We start from the raw sequence: 21286 nt of genomic DNA, 5'->3' as shown, positions 1-21286 counted from the left end.
CAGGAACTGAACGTCCAGGACGCAAATGAATTCGGATCTCACAATCGGATCTTCAGATAACACGAGTTCACCCGCAAGATGCAAACCAAATCGCATTCGGATCTTCAAATTGGGCCCGATCCACCTTGTATGCATAGGTATGTATGGTCACGTGCTGCTCTCATGGCCCTCCCCATTTCTAGTTTCCCCATTTATTACTGGCAGTTCTTCCTACGATCTCCTCCCCGCAGCACCGCCACGACAAGGATCCGGCGATCTCCTCCGTCTCCCATTCTCCCGGATTAGCGAGATGGGTGCAGTCGAATCCGAGGCCATGGAGGTGATCGGCTCGTTCCTCTCCGATACGGCGGTAAAGGTGTTTATCGCTGGCCACCGCGGCCTCGTCGGTTCGGCCATCCACCGCAAGCTCCTCGCTCTCGGCTTCACCAACCTCCTCCTGCGCACCCACTCCGAGCTCGACCTCACCCGACAGGCCGACGTGGAGGCCTTCTTCGCCGCCGAGCGCCCCCGCTACGTCATCGTCGCCGCCGCCAAGGTCGGCGGCATCCACGCGAACTCCACCTACCCCGCCGACTTCATCTCCGTCAACCTTCAGATCCAGACTAACATCATCGACGCCGCCCTCCGCTGTGCTGGCGGCGCTGTCCGCAAGCTCCTCTTCCTCGGCTCCTCCTGCATCTACCCTAAGCTCGCCCCTCAGCCCATCCCAGAATCCGCCCTTCTTTCCGGTCCCCTCGAGCCTACCAACGAGTGGTATGCGGTCGCCAAGATTTCCGGCATCAAGATGTGCCAGGCCTACCGGATCCAGCACGGCCTCGACGCCATCTCCGCCATGCCGACCAACCTCTACGGCCCCCACGACAACTTCCACCCGGAGAACTCCCATGTCCTTCCGGCCCTGATCCGGCGCTTCCACAAGGCCAAGATCTCCGGCGCCAAGGAGGTGGTCGTCTGGGGCACGGGTTCGCCTCTGAGGGAGTTCCTCCACGTGGATGACCTCGCCGACGCGGTGGTCTTCCTGATGGACCGGTACTCGGGGTTGGAGCACGTCAATGTGGGGAGCGGGAAGGAGGTGACAATAAAGGGGCTTGCGGAGATGGTGAAGGAAGTAGTTGGGTTCGAAGGGGACCTCGTGTGGGACTCGACGAAGCCCGATGGGACGCCAAGGAAGCTGATGGACAGCTCGAAGCTGGCTGGAATGGGGTGGGAGGCGAAGATCCCGCTCCGCCAGGGGCTGGCGGATACGTACAAGTGGTATGTGGATAGCGTCATCGACCATTAGCCATCAACTAGTGTTCAATTGCATTATTACTTGAATCAGTGTTGTAGTCATGACCATCAATTTGCTTCTAGGACAAGTCTATTCAACACTAAGTACTGACCTATGTGCATCGATATTATATTGATTTACTTGTTCTATAAAATAGACTTAAGCTGTTACAGTGTTGTTGTTACTTGCATGTGTTAGATCGATAAAAAAATAAATATGAAAAATTGGTGGTTGAGTCTAGCGAGAATTGTATTTGCAAGAAAGTTCAGGTAAATATTCAACTTCACCAGCTGATGCTGTAGGTAACTTAAATATCTTCACTGATGCATGAATCACACATTAGGGGTGAACTTAGTTTGGCTCTTCCGTCTGCAACTTTTTTTAAACTGATCATTCTGCTATCTGATTTGCTGCTGCCTAAACCTATGACAGATTTTTATGAGTTTGCTCACATATTTTCTTCTTGTATACATGTAAACAAAAAGTGGCTCTTGGTATTTATCAAAGTATCTCTAGGAGTATTCTTATGAGGATTTTTTATGAAGGTTTTTGTGTTCAAATTGTTGTAGAGGTTTTTGATCTGTACACATTCAATCAAGCGGTTAGGTAACAGATGAATTGACGCAGCTACAGAAAAGTGTGTTCCTATTTGCTTAATGTTGTTCATGTTTTTTCCACCACACTATTTCAATTATGCTAAGTTGATTTTCTGGAGGAGTTTGTAGACGTTTTAGTCCAATGCAATAAAAGTACCTTGAGATTATACATCGAGGTAAATTAGCAGTAACATTCGTCAGGCATTGTGCTTCTCTCCTGGATTAGGACTATGTTCTCCATAAATTGCTTTACTAGGGAAATCATTTAAATTTGAGGTTTTTGTTCCAAGAAATGACATGCAATATGCTTACAGTATTTTGTGGTTTGCTTATGCCATATAGCTGAACTGTTTCGATTGTAACTAATCTTGTTGCAGTGTGATGGCCTCTTTAGTCTTCAGGTGGAAGCTATGGTAGCCTCTCTTAGACTATACTCAAGAAAGTTGTCAAGGCCTTCCCATATCAATTTTCTGTTCTTCTGCTCATTGGGATGTTTCACCAGTTTATATAGATACTAGAGGAGAAAAAGTATTATAAGTCCTAATTTATCTTCCTTTTCTCCCGTTTTATTTTCTGATTTTGGTTGATGACTCAAGGTTCATTCTACACTTAGATTATGTAGAAAAACACACAACATTTCTGATCTCCAAGCTTTGTTGCTTGAATAACTATGTAGAAAACCTTGTGCAAACTTCGTTTCAGATCCAATAGGAGATCAAATTGTTGATCCATTTCCATCTGTTGACCTAGAATTCAAGATCAGTCTACCTTTCTTTATCTTATGCCACATAAACCAAGAACTTTTGCGAGTTTGAATTAGCCAGATTATACATATCCTGAAGACCTATGTTTATTTATATTGGGCGTAATCTTCTTAGTAATCTCATGTTTGGCTTTTCTGTTCAATTGCAACGGATTTGTCTGTGGCTTGAAATTGCATGCCTTTTGGGTTGCATCTTTATATTGCCTCCAGCTGTATGTGCAAAAATAAGATATGCCTTGGGAAGCCACTTCAAGATTGTGCCATGCCTTTGTACTTTCAGCTAAACTACTATATTTTGTACCTTAATCGAAGCCCTTATGTTCTATGTCGTGTTCGCTGACTTACAGATTGTAGGCTGTGGTATCCTCTGAGAATTCAGGATCTCCACTTGCATCTCAAAGATCTTTCCTGTTGACAATTTGCACCTACTTTGCTTCTGTCTATGTGAATTTTACATGGCATTCCCTGTATAAGATATACATCTCTATTAGGAAAAGTGACTCCTCTACGACATTCTTCTTCATACCATATTATCCATCCTCACTTTTCTGACTACCTAGTAATGGATGCAAGAGCTGATTACTGGACGTACAGAATGTTGCGATAATCTTTCCTGGAGCAATCGGTTGCTGATATAAAGTTTGTGCTTTTTGTCAATTATGTTACTACATGGTGATAAATTAGCAAATTCTCCAGATATCTATATTTGGAGGATCATTTGCCCACTTGTTTGATGCACATGATGGGATAAAAATTTGATATTGGTTACTGAATTCGGAATTTTAGTAATCATTTCTAAGTAAATATAATCAGTGATCAATATGGAAATATTGAATTGTCAGATGACTTTTGCTTAGCTATTTTGTCACAAGTGCTCTTGAATTTTGATTCTTCTGTTCTTCAATGCGAATTAGACCCCAAAAAAAAAATTGCTGCTGTCATATTCCTTTATGGTATCGCCTTGATTTGAATGTCATGATTTTAACCTACTCATTTATTTTTATTAAATGTGGCTTTTTCATCAAACTATGCTGATCTTGTTGGGTAGTCAACTCATCTAAGGAGATAACAGCTTGTGTCAATCTTTATTAAGTGGCATGTTTAGATGAAGTCAATCAAGTTTCTTTTGTTTTAGATTCATCTTTTATGGCATTTTCTGATCCCACAGGTATTGGAAACTAATTCGTATGCATTTTTTTCTATACATCTACCAATGATCAATCCATTTCTGCAATTAGAATTTGGTAAATATCCAGTGAATATGGATCAGTATCTATTAGTTTGATCAGTATTTAAATTTTTCATCACAACTATGACATCCTTTCGAGTCAAACAATATTTTTTTCACAAGATGTGATTTTTGTGTAACATTGGTAGAAAGGAAAGGAACTATGGAGTGTATTCTATTTTTGTTTGTTGTTTGGTGAACCTGTTTCTCCTGCCATTTTGTTTATATAATTGCAATCATTTTTTTCCAATGAAAACTCTTGACAGTTCTCATTATATACACACACACGCACGCTTGTTTGCACCACAAAACTCACCACAGATTCTACCCATTCTATTTCTCCAACTTGGTGTCATAAATATACTCCACAAACCATCACAATATTGTAAAAGTTGTTCATCTTTTGTCAATAAGATGGTGCTTCCTAACATGAGCACTAAGAATCAACTCTAATTGTACTAATTTTAGATTGGTACCAGTTTTAGATTTTCTACTTCAAAATGGGGGCAAATTCATGGTGGGATATCTTCTTGTCTTGACCTTGTTCTTCTCCTTTATGGACAAAAATTTCAAGGATAATGAATAAAGCTAAAAAAAATAATTTATTCCATAATGTGCATTATAAAATGGGAATTTTTTATATAGAGCTTAATGACAAAAAAAAAGTGTAAATGATTCAAAAAAATGGATATTGATTTTAAATATAGTATCTTGTGATAGTTTAATAAATTTTTTTGCTATCTAAATTAGCTAGTGTATTATTTTGAAACCTTCTATAACTAAAAATATTGATTCGTCAATCTATTATAAGTGTATACATTACATCATTACAAAATCTATATTTTTAAGTATATATTAATATTTTTTTGTTAATATTCATTCAAATAATTTAAATTAACCTGTCTTGATTAATAATAACAATAGTTAGTTAGTTTGAGTTGCAACAGCAAAATTAAAAATACTTAATACATAAGAGTCTTATCATCATAAGAATATTAATTATAAGCTGTTAAGGTTAGTTTGAACCTCTAACTTACAATCCAAAATGTATGGTCTATGAAATTTGGACTTTACGTTACTATTCCACTCACGTTACAGCCCGCCGAAGAAGACAAGAAGGAATACGTTTTCTACTCACAAATGGTTACTCACGAAAGTACCTTCATTTTCATTTGACGGACGTATGGGTCCGTCGGTATCTTTTGATCGGACAGAGTGCCAGGTCAGGAAGTTGAAACGACGGGTCGGTACTTTATTTCCGACTTCCTTTTTTTTCTTCTCTTATTATATATCGTTCTTCCTTCAGTTAGGGTTCCGCTCGTCTCCCATTGTCGCTCGCCCGCTTTCGAGAAGAGGAGAAAGATTTGGGGTCTTAGGAGACGGGGAACGAAGGGTTTCGATCGCGATGAAGCTGACGGTGAAGACGCTGAAGGGCACCCACTTCGTGATCCGGGTTCAGCCCAACGACACGGTACAATCCCGAGCCCACCGGAACATCGACTTCGTCGGTTCTTCCCTGGGACGGGCGTTCCGTAGTTTTTGGTCTTATTGTCTTTTCTGTTCCTCCTGTTTCAGATTTTGAGGGATGGAATATGTACTATCCTTTCTACCTTCATGTCCTTTTTAATCAATTTCTTTTTGCTAGGATATACTTTTCTCGATTACTATTTGATCTATTTCCTGAACTTTTAATGCTAATGCGGATGTGTGTCAATCGGTAGATTTCTATATTGATTAGCAGTTGGGGTGGTTTTTCGGCCTCTCCCCAACTTCTGTTTTTTTCCTTCGTGTTGAGTGCTTATAGGACCTGAGCTTTATTGGCACATGTTGTTAAACCTCTTTGTCTGTTTTCTTAACTTATAATTATCGTATACAAACCATTGGTTAAGGATATTGAATATCCAGAGAAAATGGGGGAACATCTCTGGAGTATTAAAGTTGTTTGTGCGTGTGCTCAGTGTCCGTTAGTAGCTTATAAAAGCTCATTAGTTAATCAAATTGATGTCTTCTATATGGAAACACATAGGTTTCTCAACATCTGTGTTTTATCAGGAACTACAGGCAAACATTTATTTTATTATGGTTATGGGGTTTTGCATTCTAACAATTTTATGTGCGTTCTTTGTGCAATGAATAAGATCTGCGATGGAACCCACTTTATTCTTTCTCTGTGTTTTCTTGTTGAGCTATCAACTGGTCACTGATTGTTGGATGATCTGAAAAAAGAAAAGGATAAAAATAACTCTTAGTTAAGACTGTTTGGAGAAACTGTTGATATAGACCTTACACATCAATTAACATGTAATGTTTGTTGAGGATGATTAGTTCTTTTAGCTGTTCAGTGCTATTGTTGTATAACAGTTTGCTGATGAACATTTTCTTTTATGTACCAGATTATTGCTGTGAAGAAAAACATTGAGCAAGAACAAGGAAAAGACAGCTATCCGTGGGGGCAACAATTGCTGATTCATAATGGAAAAGTTTTAAAAGATGAAACCACATTGGAAGAGAACAAAGTTAATGAAGATGGTTTCCTTGTTGTCATGCTTAGCAAGGTATATATGTTACAGGCAATATTTGAATTCAATAAATAGTTTTCTATTGTTTAGCTTGCAATAGCAATCCAAAATTAGTTTGGCTGTTTTGTTGTAACTAGAAATTTTACAGATTTAACCTTGTATTAAACCAAAATGTACTTGTATTGTGAGGGTAGCATGTTACTAGCAAATTCCAAACGAAGTGAGAAACTTGAAAATTGTTGTTGTTCAAGATTTCATTCAGTAGAATATCTATACAAGCATTCTTGCCGCTTGCTATTTGCTGAAAGAAAGGTTTCAAGATTGGTAACCATATAATACTTAGCTTACACAATATTTTCTCCTTGTTTGTTTTGTCATTGGTTGTTTCACGATCAGTACATGTGCCTCCGTATATATCTTATAGTGAGCTTGCAATGCCGGATATGTGCATATTGTAAACTTATGGTTTTCAAATTTGTTTTCCACATTAATTTCCTGGGTCAGTTTACCATGAGTGTTGCTGTTGGATGTACATGGGGTTGCTTCCATCTTCTCTGAAAACATCAAACATCAGATGGCATGATTTCTAATCACAATACAACTATGCAGGTCATTGTTATGTCTGTCAATTAGTAGAAGTTCCTGTAACTAGTGTAACTATCTGCGCTGTGACATTCATAGTCTGTTTTTATTTCTTGTGGTAACAAAAGTCTTCTTTTAAAGTGGGTTACTGCCAACTGGTAATATTTCTTCATCTGATTCAGAATTATGTGAATTGCTTCATAAAAAAAATTCTTTGTTTTCACATAGAGTTATTCTGTAATTTTGATATGCAAGTCAAGATCAAATGAATATTTGATAACTTACACTTCTCAGATATATTCCAAGGCACAGTTACTAAACATTTATCTCTAACATTTTATCTCTCTAGATGTTCTGTTTGTTGTACAGATGTTTCAGTTTATAGTTATGAAATTGATTGGAGATCTAAGACACGGCAGAGAGTTACTATAGGAATTGGTTTTATGGACAAGAATAAACAAGACTTTTAACCTTTTCGTTCATTTACACTTAGTAAACCCATGGGGTAAGTCCTATAAATTTTCGGATTTTACAGAAAAATGAGTATTATATGTCACATAAAATTTGACTAATTTTCAAGATCCAGTTAAATATGTAAAATAGTTTATTACATTACAATGCACATTATTTTCTTCTACATTTTTGTGAACAATGTGTTTGAATGACATATTATAGGCTCATTTTTCTTGCTCTTCTTAACAACTTATCTATTTAAAGTTGGAGATTTTTTATATTTTACTGTATTATAGTTGCAATTCTTCTTATTCTTCCTGCTGTAATTCCTCTCTTTTTCTTTTTTTGTCTTTAATAACTTTCTTACTTCAGATTGGCTATTAAGTAGATATTCCATCTCTCAACAAGTGGTTTAATTTTGTTGTCATTGTGCCTTGTATTTGGCATACTAGTACTATTTTTTGGACTTGCTGCATTTATGTTTCTTTTTGTTGTATTTAATGCACTTAATTGCTTCATTATCTTTCAGAGTAAAGCTGCAGGCTCCAGTGGGTCTTCATCTGCACAGGTAGTTCTTGTATTACATACATGTTTTGTTCCTGAAAGAATTAGCACATAGTCTTTTCTGACCAAGTTTTGTATTTAGCCTCCAACAACTTCTGCAGTCCAGCATCCTGCTCCCAAGGAACCTCCAGCTCAAGTTCCAGTGCAAGTTCCAGCTCAAGTTTCAGCACAAGCTCCATCGCAAGTTCCTGCACAAGTTCCACCTCGAATTTCAGCAGAAGCTCCATCACAAATTCTGTAAGTCCACTGTGTGACACCTTTTCCCCTTCTTAAGAATATGTCCCACAACATTGGTGTATCATCTGTGTCGGTCCGAGTTTCTTCTTGTTCCAGGGCCACAATTAGTTTTCTTCAACTGGTTCTTAAGGATCCAACTTGGAGTTTGAGTTCTGTATACAATTAGTATTTGCTTGTCATTCTATAATGCATACATAGCACATTAATTCAAATTCATTAGTACGACTTTAGAGTTCGTTTGTGTTTGACTTTTTGTTTTTTACCACTCATTGTCAAAGTGCAGTTCCAGGAAAGGCATAAGTCTCTTTGAGTTTATTAATTATTGTGCTTTCTTTAAGGAGCCTTTGTAGATGAAATATCCTTTCGAAGTGTTATCTGCCAACTCATTATGGTTAATTAGTTAACCTTAAAGGAAAGGCTAGCTCATGCTTTGATGACACATTAAATGATGATGGGTTCTTAAATTGCTTGGCCACTTGGCTTGCAAAGTACAAGTACTTTTTTTCAAGGAGACAAAGGTTTTCCATTTAATGTTAGTGAAGGCTAAAATGCTTGCTCTGATGCATTTCAATTATGTTATGAGCAACTTCTGCATCTTCTAATAGTATAGTCTTACCAATTTGTAATGTCTTCAGCCTTTGTACCTGTTGTCTCCACCATCTAGTTGTCATTTAATGAATCAACCAACTAGTGGTCAACCAGTAGGGTCATAGATCTTGTTCTTAACCTTAAAAAAAGGGTCATGACAATTTTTGCAGCCTCTTATATTCCTTAGTTTGAGTCAAAATCTTTTTGGAGCATGATCTGTGAAAATACTCAAGTTGTATTTATTCTATTTAAGACATGAACGCATGAGACATACCAACATGAATTCATAAAAACAAGTTTTGTTGAGGTTTATAGTATGCCTTCATCATTAATTTTTCTTAAGAAGCTGTCATGAAATTTACCATTAATGCCATGTTAAGGTATATCCTCCATGATGTGAATGACCACAATTCAAGTCACGGGAGCCTCTCTACTTGCAGGGGTGAGTTTATGTCGTTTGACCTTCTTACCCACATTTGTGGGAGCCATATTTACTCGGCCATCCTTTTTAGATGTAAAAGTGTATTGACAGTTTTATGTCAATGCATGCTTGAAATCCAGAAAACATACTTAAGCTTGAACTCAAGAACTGCTCAGTATTTCTATTAATTCATAGTTTACTTTTGGTATCTTTGCTTCTTTCTCTTTATATTATTTATATGTGATGGTTTATGAGCTACTTCTCAAACTTAAAGGAAGGCTGTATATCTTGATGCAAATAAATAGATAAGGTTTACCTTAAATTCTGCTAAATTTAGATGCATCCCAACTAGAAGAAATAATTTGATATCTAACCCTTTGATCACGAAATGTGAAGTGTTATGCCAATTGGATGGGTTCTTGTCAGGAACAGGAGAAAAAAGAACAAACAAGTGAAATAACTTCATTGTAGCATGTGAGTACCAGAAAGATCTGTTTTCGTCCAGGAGGTCAAACATCTAGACATCATAATATGAACAACGATCTCAATTGCAACATGACCTAAATAAGAGATGTCTTCTTTTATTGCCTATGGTTGTAAGGTCTGCGCTAGCAAGGCTGATGGTGCAGTCCTACATGTGCAAATATGGTCTCAAGAAGAGCAAAACCAACATGGAGGACACCATTAGAGAGAGAGAATCCTACTAGCCTTAAAATAATTGATCAAATTTCTTAATGGTAAAAGTTAAGCCAGGTCATTGGAGTAGCAAAGCTAATGTGTGGGATGTAATCATTGGGATAGTGCAATGAGAGGATTCTTAGCCTTAGAACGAGTGATCAAGTTTTGAACTGACATATCCATTAGAATTGCAAGTGTAAATATCATCTTCTATCTTTCTGTCCACATTCTGTTCTGTGTGTTTTTTGGCCAGGACCTATATATTATGTGTAAAAATTAGTGGTAGGTATTATGTGCTCGATGCTCTGAAATGCAGTCTGGTGGCCATGTACATGTGGTTGTATGACCATTCCATAAGTTTGTTTGGCCTCAGTATGCAGTGGTGTTGCATACATCATAATTGTTCCACCCTTTCCTGAAAATATGATCATATACATGTGTTATATATTCTTCTCAACAATATTGCTTTAACGGTGGTTACTATTATCTTGGTGCTGTCATGTATGGTCTCTGAATATGGCATTCATTATTTAAACCTTTTAGTTTTTGAATTATCGCCTAAAATAAGTTTTAAATTAATGTTATTCTATAAGTTTAAGTTAGAACCTAAATTACAATAATGATATTTTATAATCTTTTTAGGTGGATGTGACATATATTTTGCTATTAAGAACTTAGGCTTGTTGTCGATCGAGACATGCCAAAACATACTGCACTAGAAAGGTATAGGAGCATTCCATGTTGACTCATGCCAATGATCTTGATGTATGGCTAAATTAAATTTTGATGGCTGACACTATTCGATATCAAAGAAATATCAGCTTAGGCCTTTGTGCCATGAAACAACTATCATTGCTTAATTATGTACTAATTTTGTTGAACTGCATCTGCTTTTAAATACCACAAGTAAGCCAACACTGTTGATTGCTTTCATCCATGCTTTCAAGACTTTGGTTTGTTCTTTTGGTGCATCAATTATGATTTATGCAATACCCAAAAATGTCAATTATGGCAATTGATGTTAGTAGAAACAATCACGCAACTTGGTGTGTTTCTCAAAAAATTATTGAGATAACCGAGACTTTTATGCACTAAGATAACCCTAACTTTTACCTGAACTTTCTTGGAATCTGGCAGTATCTTGGGAGTTTGGTCATCAATTTGATAACCAATTCTAAATGAGTCCAAAACTTAAGTTGAACATGATGGATGCATATTTCTAGGTTTGGATGAAGATGTTAGTGGCCAACTAATTGGGAACACCCTTGTATGATGTTTCGTTTTTTACTATAGTGAGTTACAAAGTTTTCTTGCAATGTGATGCTGTATAAACACCTTATTTGCATATATATTAGACTACGAGCTCAAAGCAAGCTACTTTTGGCTGGTCCTTTAATTTATATTAGCAGACTTCTATCATCTATTTTGAAATGGAAATCTTGTTTTTAAACTTTTATGGTTCAGTAAAAGCAGAAATTTTCATGTAAATTTCCCTTCCATGATTCTTGAACATCTAGTCATCTACAAAGCCTTTATTTGCAGTAACATCTGCTGATAACTCTGTTCCACTTGGAAAAGTAACTAGGAGTCATGTTTTTCAGGGCATCTGCTGACGCCTATGGTCAAGCTGCATCTAATTTAATTGAGAGGAGTAATCTTGAGCAGATGGTTGGTCAATTGATGGAGATGGGTGGTGGTAACTGGGATAGAGAGACAGTTTTGCTTGCACTTCGTGTTGCTTACAACAACCCAGAGCGTGCTGTGGAATACTTGTATTCTGTAGGCAGTTGATATATCCTCAACAGTAAAACTGGCAAAAAAGGAAAAAACTATGATATCATTGACAGTTTTTATATTTTTACATCAGGGTATCCCAGCAACAGCAGAAATTGCAGTTCCAGTTGATCCTTTCCCTTCATCTCAGGCATTTGCTCAAGGGGCTGATTCAACTGATTTAGCTGCTCCAGGTCATCCCTCTGGTGCACCAAATTCCTCTCCTTTGAATATGTTTCCACAGGTTCAGCATTACACCTCAGTACGGTTGTTATTGTTTGTTTTATGTGGCACTTAAAAACCTACTGTTTAACTCTAACAGGGCAATATTAATACTGGAGTGGGTACTGGTGGTGGATCTCTCGACTTCCTGAGAAATAACCAACAGGTATGTTAATCTGAAGTCTGAAAGATATTTCAGTCCTTTTTCACATGTCTAATCCTCCTTTATACTAATTGCTATTTTTCAGTTATGTTTGATAGTGGGTTTTAACTTTCACAAGGAACTTGCTAGCCTAGCTGTGGAAGGAAATATTATCACATGCTCTGGAGCACAAAAAATTATGACATTTTGAAAGTTTCCGAAGTGTACTAGATTTCAGGTTGTCCTTGTAAATTGCAATTTTGCGGGTAGTGTTTTTCCAATTTAAATTGTCCAAGGAAAAATGCTAAGTACAAATTGAACTGCTATGTTCCAGTTTAAGCAGTAATTTTATTTAGGAAACAAATTGTAGTATTAGCACGTCATGTTGAACGATGGTAAAAATGAATCTAATTATCTTTGATCTGAATGATACTCTTCATTAGATATTTCCAATCGGGAAATTGAGTCAGTTTAATTAAACCCTAATTTTAAATTTAGTGTACCTACCACAACCATCACTAGTGTTTCTGCAGTAATAAGCTGTTGTTTCTGATTATTACAATTATCCATATGGCAAGCCACTCTATATGATTTGGTTACATCTATTGTTGATTTTTTATCTTTGATTCTCATGACTGCAATCACTATATTCTTTATTTTTGCGAGGGTTGAATTGCTGACTTCTATGTCTGTAGTTTTTCTTTCTTTAGTCAGAAAAGTTCTGAATCAATTAGAACTGACTTACTATTAATGCAATGCATGTTAGTTCTGCTGCAAACCGGAAGAATTACATGATGTAAAATTCAGCATAATAAGACCATGTTAGCTATCAGTTAGGTGATAAAACCAACTCATTGAAGCTGCATATGTACCTATAAATGATTGGACATAATTACTGGATCAAAAGGAGCTTTGCCAGTGAATTAAACTCGGAACTTATAAAGCTCTAGATGGTTTAGAGTTTTCAAATCACCATTTTAAGACGTCTAACTGTTATTGTAGTTCTTAGCTCTGCGGGCAATGGTTCAAGCAAATCCACAGATTTTGCAGGTCAGTACTCTCTCATCTGAGGTTAAATTTGCGTTAAAAAATGTAACGTCTTTTAAAACCATTGCTTTCTTGCAGCCAATGCTTCAGGAACTAAGCAAGCAAAATCCTCAACTTTTAAGATTGATACAAGAGCACCATGCAGAGTTTCTTCAGTTAATAAATGAACCTATTGAAGGGTTTGAAGGGTGAGTTATTATAATGCAAACTATGATTATTGAAGTGCTTTGTTTTTAATACCCTAAATTTCTATCTGATAGATATCTGGCTATCGTGCTAAACCGCACTACAAGTCTCTGTTAATAATGCAAACTATGATTATTGAAGTGCTTTGTTTTTAATACCCTAAATTTCTATCTGATAGATATCTGGCTATTGGTGCTAAACAGCACTACAAGTCTCTGTTGTGTCGTTTGAGGCATCAGCTAATTCCAGAGTCTACTGGATATATGAGCTGCCACTAGTTATTTTAAACTTTTAGTTGTATTGTCATGCTGTGTAACAACCATTTTTCTTGTCTCATCTGTCATATTGTTGTTGTTCCATATCCTCTTTGAGTAACACATAATGAGTTCAGTGGCCTGCTTGCTCTAAGATTATAGAGAGGCTTCATCCATCGTTCACCCTCCCATTGCTTTTGATATTAATGTATCCAACCTTTTCCCAGTTCCCACTGCTGTAAAACCACATAAATTCAAACCATCCACCCTTCTTTCTACCATCTTTTCCTACCTTTTTCTATTTATTCTTGAATTCTAGTTTGTAGTTTTGTATCTGATGAGAAGGATCATGTAGAACATTGGGGTGATGAATGGATTTTGCCTAAGTGGATTAGAATGGATTAGTGAAAACATGGAAGAAGCCTGCAGTAATGGAATGGGGGTGAAATAGGGGAAATGTGAATGTGGGATAAGCAAGGTCATTAGTTGTGATGGAGGTGGAGATTATGATTGTGTTGGAGGGGAGTAGCTGTTCTATGAAGGCAATGGTCATGGAGTGTGCCTCTAGTGGATGTTGAGATTGAGCCTTAACTATTGTGGGTTCCTTTTCTTGGTGGTGATGGTGGTTTTGCTGTTGGTTGAGATGCAGGTGATCTGGTGCCTGGCAAAACGAAGTAGGGAGACTTGAGTTGGAAGATGAATATGAGGATGGTTTGGAGGTAAAAAGAAGACCTGATGTATCTGTTGTTAGGTAAAATTTGAGGCATCTACATTATTCCCCTCCTAAGAGGCGGAAGTATTTTTTGCAAAATGGTTAGATAATACTTTATACAGCTGTATGTAGAGTAGATATTGTTTAAAATTAGACTTTCCCTTTTTCATCTGTAGGAACTCGGTAAATTAGAGTATGCTGCTTTCCTCAAGCCCTTTGATGAAGATGGTTTTACGTTGTCTGATTAGGGTGCTTCTATCCAATGACCCTATGCTAAGGCAGTGATTGAAAGAGGCGCTCGGGCGCTCCCCTAGGCGCTCGGCCGAGGCGAGGCGAGGCCCGAGCGCGTCACTAATGTCCCAGGAGGCGCGCTTCAAACAGGCGCCGCTTGGGCGCTCGCCCGAGCCCAGGATTTTAAGTCTGGTTCGGTCCTGGTTCGGTTGTTAGTTGGTTCAATCGAACCAACTAAATCGATATAACCCTTACCCAACCCTAACCCGCTGCCGCTGCCGCTGCCGCTCCCGATCTCGCTGCTCGTCGCTCCCGCTCCCGCTGTCACTGCTCGTCGCTATCGCTGCTCGCGCCTCCCGCGAGCCCTCCAGCTGGTCGCGCCTCCCGCGAGTCCAGTCGCGAGCCCTCCCGCTGCTCGCGACTCCCGCGAGCCCTCCCGCTGCTCGCGCCTCCCGCGAGCCTTCCCTCTGCTCGCGACTCCCGCGAGCCCTCCCGCTGCTCGCGCCTCCCGCTCCCTTTCCCTTTCCCGTCGCTACCGTCGCTCGCCGCTCTTAGATTTTCTTAATTTAATAACATATTTTTATTTAAAATTTTAAATAATTATATTTATTAATTATATTATATATTTTTATATTTTAGCGCCTCGCTTCGCTCGGGCGAGCGCCTAGCGCCTCGGGCGTTTTTGGACCTTGGCGCCTTTTGGCGCCTAGCGCTTTTTAAATCACCGTGCTAAGGCACCCTATGAAGATGGTTTTACTTTGCTAAGGCACCCTATGATTAGGGTGCTTCTATCCAATGACCTTATGCTAAGGCACCCTATGATTAGGGTGCTTCTATCCAATGACCCTTTGCTAAGGCACCCTAGGATTAGGGTGCTTTCCTCAAGCCCTATGCTTCTATCCAATGACCCTATGAAGATGGTTTTACTTTGCCAAGGCACCCTATGATTAGGGTGCTTCTATCCAATGACCCTATGGTTTTACTTTGTCTGATTATCATAGTTGTTGTGATGTATTTGCTAAGGCACTCTTATGCTTAATACATTGGGGTGGACATGAGGTTTGGGGGAATGTTATAGTTGAGTGTAATGACCCTATGGTACTTGGAAATTACAGCAAATTCTAAACTCAATTGAGGTTGGGAAGTCCGAGCCAATCAAGTACACAAAAGAAAAGAATATATATTGAATAACCTATCGAGACTAGTAAATATTTAAGTATTAGTCTGCTTGCAACTGTCTGCTTCACAATATTAATGAAACAATTCTATGTATTGCTAATCCACTTGTCATGAGGATTTGACTCCTTAGCCATGTTTGTAACCATCTTTGCATCTGCATATTTTTGTAGCTTTCTTTGTTAAAGTCTTATTCTGTCCAGAATGTTGCAATTTGTGGAACCCACTGCAGGATTATCGACTTGTTCTTGTATATGTTTTTCTGATTCTCAAATTCATCCCTCATATCTTAAAGTCCCAAATGTTTACGTATTTAAAATTTTCAGGGACATGTTTGATCAGGCTGATCAAGATGAGATGCCGCATACCATAAATGTGACAGCTGAGGAACAGGAGGCAATCCGAAGAGTATGTTGTTTTGTCCTCTTTAGTCTCTACACGCACTGCTATGTTATGGTCTTTTGATCTCCTCCAACCACATTGTTCAGCTTGAAGCAATGGGATTTGACCGAGCACGCGTTATCGAAGCATTCCTAGCTTGCGACAAGAATGAGCAGTTGGCAGCAAACTATTTATTGGAGCATGCTGGTGATGAAGATTGAAGGTACTTTGCTAATTTTACTTACACACAGCTTTCATTAAGCATGATCAACTTAGTAACTCTTTTCACTGCTATCAAAAGTAGAATGCTCCATGAATCATCCAGATCCTGATATATATCTTAAGTGAAAAATAATTTTATGTCAGTGTCAGTGTTTCTGGACAATAAGACATTCTATGCTTGACATGCTTCACGTCTATTTCAGCAATATCTATAATATCTCTTTAATCAGTTGTTTGTTCACTATTGCTTACAAGTAACTGATTGCATTATGCTTAGGGATTTGGCATATGCCAACATTTTATCTCTTGAATGCCACATGGATCTCTGTTGAAACCAAGACACCTGAATGATGGGAAGGTCTTTCACGCTTCTCTGATCACCTAATTGAACCTATTTCAAGGGTTAATGACTTGATACCGAACTTACCGTTTGAGAGAACTGTACTTTGAATGGAGAGAGAGAGAGAGAGAGAGAGAGAGAGAGAGAGAGAGAGAGAGAGGCTGTAGTGGCGAACTCAGAGGGGGCACTTCTATTTATTAAATTCGTTCTGAACATTTAATCTTTGGTGATAAAAATTCAACAATATCTTTTCTTCCATACGAGTTACATTCTTCATGTCCATTTTGTTGCTGGTTTCATCTTGGCCTATTCCCCGTCATATGGTTGAACTAAATTGAAATTTTTTTGAGCTGCGTGTGTTGTGAACAGCAAACCCGTCAACGTCAGCCAAAATGGCGGCACAGCTAAGTTTATTGCTGCTGTCTCCTCGATGGGTTTGATGCAGACTCGACACCCCTGATGTAAAAGGTCGATGGTGAAGTAGGCTTTGTTTAATCGGGATGGTGACGGTGAGATTCGTGCTCATCGTGGTCAAGCTTATTTAATTCTAATTACCTGCAACGGCTTTAGAACAGGGCAAGACTACCTGCCCTGATGCCCCAAAACGGCTGTGCCTCTCTCTCTCTCTCTCTCTCTAATGCATCATCCATCTGGTTCGTTGGATGTTTTGCTTCCTCACCTCCTGGTACGCAGCGGAGACTGACTTGCCACTTTTTTTCAGTTGTTCGACTCAGATGGTTTGGTGTTAGGAATTGCTATAACGTATTAATTTTAGAATCAATGTGAGGGGTAGTTATGCGAAATAGCTAATCATTACCCATACGTCAAATCATCGGATATTGTGGTTACAAGGGATTTTAACTGTAACCTTTTGATATATTTTAAAAGGTTCCCTAAGGATTCTTTGAGATCTGAAATTAAGTACCACTTCTATTCACCGTGAGGTTTATAAGTTTAATAGAACATAATAAGTATTGACAGTGAATTAGGAGGCTCGTTTAGCCATCAAACGATTTTGTTTTAAGCTGAAAATTAATATATATTTAGTTTTATATGTCTCCTAATTTCATACAAAATTCATAATAATTCAAGATCATTTGATAAGCTAAAATAGTAAAATAAAATTTCTTTATAGAATTGTTCGATGACTTAAGTGATAATAACTAGTTCATTTGATTATAAAATAAATTATTAAAAAATTATTAGTGGAATCTAGATGAATTTCTAGGTTAAGTATATTTTATTTATTAAGAGATTTTATCAAAAAAATTTATGAATTATTATAAATCTATAATTCAAGAGATAGGGTTCTTAATTAAGGCATCTCATAACCCTCTCAATTTGATAAGTGTGTTACTCCTTAATACACTTGATCATTAAGTGATGATCTTTCATTGACATTTTTATTTTTGAGTTCAATCGAGTATAAGTTTAATTCATTGTAAAATAATGATCATATAAATAATCGTATTCATTATGTATTTTGGAAAGCATCTTTTGAATAATATAATTATCATAAGCTAAATATAAATAAATATATATTATAAACAGAAAAAAAAAAATATAAATTATGATAAAAATATCTTGCATGCATGTATATATGATAATGTGTAATGTGATAGTATACGAATATATTATAACATGCAATGCACATATATATATATAACGTGCGGTGTAGGAGTATACATATATATTATGATATGCGATGTGAGAGTACATGTATATATTATAATGTGCAATATAAAAGTGCACGTATATATTATGATATGCAACGTAAGAATGCACATATATATTATGATGTATTATGCAAGAGTGATCGTATAAATTATGATAACGTGTGGTGTGAAAGTGCATGTATATATTATGATTTGGAGTATAGAAGTCGATGAATTTGCTACGTTTCCTACAATGGCATATAAGCATTTTGAATCATTTCGACGTAAAATTTTACTTCTTTATTTTGTATATATTATATTGTAGGATTATGCTTGCTAAGGTGTTTACTGTTAATTATCTTATGTCGATGATTTTAAAATATGATATACATGATATGATACACGATCACATAAATAAAATTACTTACCGAGTTATTACTCACTATAAAACCTATTTTGCATAATATCCCTCCCAAGTGATTGGGCAGGGAAGTGAGCACGTGCAAGCTCATGCTAATGCAAATATGGACGTTGACCTATGTGCATTTTGTATGTATAAATTTTAAGCATATTATATTTATGTTTTTCTTTGATTAGATGTTATAATTATGTACATGTGTCAAAAATACTATGTACAAGAAAAACTCTATCAGCATGTTTTAATTTTAAGATTGTCTAATTTCGACTGCACTCCTATTGATGACAGTAATAAAAATAAAAATAAGATATCCTATTTTAATCATGTGTATGGGTGAAATTAGGAGTAGGATGTTATAAAATGAATGGGTAGGAACTCCCGTTAATTGGCTCTTCTCTGATGCCTTGTGACAAAGTGGACTATAAGGAGGGCTTGAATGCAGTTGGCTCCTTCTCCTAAGATTGCACCTCCTGAGGGGCTTTCTACAAAATCAATATAGACTCAACGGTAACACTAGGGATATGTTTGGGTGAGATTGCAACTGAAGTGGTTGGATGCCACCTGTAAACAACGTCACAATTATAATGGTTGATGCTGACATCGAGGATTTCCAATGTCAACATCACTATTGGGCGACTATTTGGTTGATGTGTTGGGTTGACGAGATAGATGACATGTCATTAGATTGACTACAAGTCTGAACTCCCTTGGTATTTCTAATCAAATTCTCTCCTCTCCGAGTCTCGTCGGATCGGATCTTCAATATTATCTCCCATATTGTACCATGGAGATCTCCTTCCCCCATCTCAACGACATTTGATTTCTCCGTCTTGTTCGAGAGGTCTTCTTCCCTTCTATCCATCCAATTCTCTCTCAAGAATGCGACATCCAGTTGTGCTTCCTCTCCAAGCATTCCTCACTTCATATCTCCATCCCTCGTCTGCCATGTGACACACAGAGTATCTCCTTCCCCATCAGAAGGACATTTGATTTCCACATCTTGCTTTGAGGGTTTCTTCCTCCCTTCTGATTGGATTCTCCGATCGTTAATTTCTGTATCTTGCTTTGATAATAAACACTAGAGTTGTGCTTATTCCAGCACTTGTGTCGGACAAATTCCAGTTTCCAACTGCTGCAAAAGAGGCAAGTAGTAGACACTTTTTGACTAGAAACAAACATTAGGGTTTCTTTTTAGTATCATATTACCTTGATGGCCATCAAAACAAAATAGAAAAGTTCTGCCAACGTTCCCTCCTACTATTAGACACTTATTATGTTCGCTAAAGACAGTTCTAGGAATGGTAGTGACATGGAGATTCTTACTATTGGTTTGATTGGTCTATCAAAAATTAAGTTACAGGCTAACCAGTCCAAGAGATAGTATTTTGTCTACAACACCATGGTATATAGAAAGCCAACTTAACTAAACTACTAAATGTTTTGTCTATAACATCTTGGCTGCTACAACAACGGTTCACAGCCATCCAACAAGGAGATCCTTGGAACAGATTGGTACATGTCACTCGCTGATACAAATAAGCTCAGACATACTAAGGATTTAACACTACTAAATATTTAGGCCGTGCCAGCATTGTAATGATTCCGTGTAGAAGAGATTCTGGATTAGTATCACCGAAAACAATTGACACAGAATCTAGGTTCAGTGTCAATCTAAGTTACAAGCATTGCATCTCAAGCAGAATCATATAGTCCAGTGATATTGAAAACACTAAAAAGTGAAAGCTCGATATCAAGTTCCTGTGGAAGAACAAGGTCTGGTTATTATATGCCGATTATATTGAAAAGATTTCTTTCCTAAATCTGGTTTAATTAGCCCCTTCAAATTCATTATATCATCAATTATTCAGAAAAGGAAAAGACTAGAAGATATGTCACTAATTAGAATCAGTCATGACAAAACCTTATTAGTACCAGAAAACTCAACTTAGGCGCAAGGAAACAATAATCAAAATTACATAGGTGAATCCTAGCCTACAGCATAGACTATCATTCAATTATTAGGCTGTTAGCTTTAAAGCTATTTAGACAATGGCAATTGAAAGTTATTATTGGTGAGCAAATGCCCAACTAATCCCTTTATACTACTTTAGGAGATATCTAGTGTAACACAAATAATCCCAAATAGTCCAAGGGATATTTGGATAAAGAAAAGCTAGTGTAACACTCAAATTTGTACTGTAGTTCTGAAGATGCAAGTAAACAATCAAACAATGGCATTGTATTGTTCAACTTGTAAGTTCTGTTCTTCAAGTACATGGTTTTAGCTAATGAAAATATAATCAGAAACTACATAGACACACACACAAACAGAGCCAGCAAGCATATGATACATGCATCAAGCAACGAGCATCTTAAGTCAATGTATAATTCAAGATGGAATATAATATGGGTTGCAGTAAGAAAACAATGTTGTGATCATAATCACATCCTAAGATTCACATTGTAAGTCAAAATTTTTTATGTCAGTACTTTCTCTAAACAACGAACTTATCTCAAAAAAAGGGAACCTTTTATAGATCTGCTTCTACTCCAAGATTGCAGTTGTAGATGTACTGAGCCAGAGCTCCAAGTGAGGAGTCCAAATCCTTCTTTTGAAAGATTAGGAGG

At 37.4% G+C, this 21286-nt stretch overlaps 2 protein-coding genes across 2 annotated transcripts; both read left to right on the top strand.

Annotated features, from left to right (window-relative positions):
- The first annotated feature begins 155 nt into the window (after positions 1 to 155).
- Positions 156 to 1440, top strand: LOC103983178 (probable GDP-L-fucose synthase 1). Its single transcript, XM_018825272.2, has one exon. The coding sequence runs from the start codon at positions 290 to 292 to the stop codon at positions 1280 to 1282; it is 993 nt and encodes a 330-aa protein (XP_018680817.2). The 5' UTR covers positions 156 to 289; the 3' UTR covers positions 1283 to 1440.
- Positions 1441 to 5166: 3726 nt separating this feature from the next.
- LOC135610786 (ubiquitin receptor RAD23b-like) lies at positions 5167 to 16843 on the top strand. The gene is made up of 12 exons (XM_065105711.1): positions 5167 to 5328; positions 6251 to 6412; positions 7941 to 7979; positions 8058 to 8212; positions 11501 to 11678; positions 11767 to 11916; positions 11995 to 12060; positions 13039 to 13086; positions 13162 to 13271; positions 15969 to 16050; positions 16131 to 16246; positions 16523 to 16843. The coding sequence occupies exons 1-11, from the start codon at positions 5263 to 5265 to the stop codon at positions 16242 to 16244; spliced, it is 1170 nt and encodes a 389-aa protein (XP_064961783.1). The 5' UTR covers positions 5167 to 5262; the 3' UTR covers positions 16245 to 16246; positions 16523 to 16843.
- Positions 16844 to 21286: the final 4443 nt, after the last annotated feature.

The sequence above is a fragment of the Musa acuminata genome, chromosome BXJ2-4 (assembly GCF_036884655.1).
Source record: "Musa acuminata AAA Group cultivar baxijiao chromosome BXJ2-4, Cavendish_Baxijiao_AAA, whole genome shotgun sequence".
Taxonomy (NCBI): Eukaryota; Viridiplantae; Streptophyta; class Magnoliopsida; order Zingiberales; family Musaceae; genus Musa; species Musa acuminata.
The sequence above is the reverse complement of the archived record's forward strand: the minus strand, read 5'-3'. Positions and strand labels throughout refer to the sequence as shown.

Coding starts and splice junctions, on each gene's coding strand:
- LOC135610786 (XM_065105711.1), top strand. CDS start 5,263: ATGAAGCTGACGGTGAAGACGCTGAAGGGCACCCACTTCGTGATCCGG. Junction 8,213..11,500: donor GAAGCTCCATCACAAATTCT/GTAAGTCCACTG, acceptor CATGTTTTTCAG/GGCATCTGCTGACGCCTATG. Junction 11,917..11,994: donor CTTTGAATATGTTTCCACAG/GTTCAGCATTAC, acceptor TAACTCTAACAG/GGCAATATTAATACTGGAGT.
- LOC103983178 (XM_018825272.2), top strand. CDS start 290: ATGGGTGCAGTCGAATCCGAGGCCATGGAGGTGATCGGCTCGTTCCTC.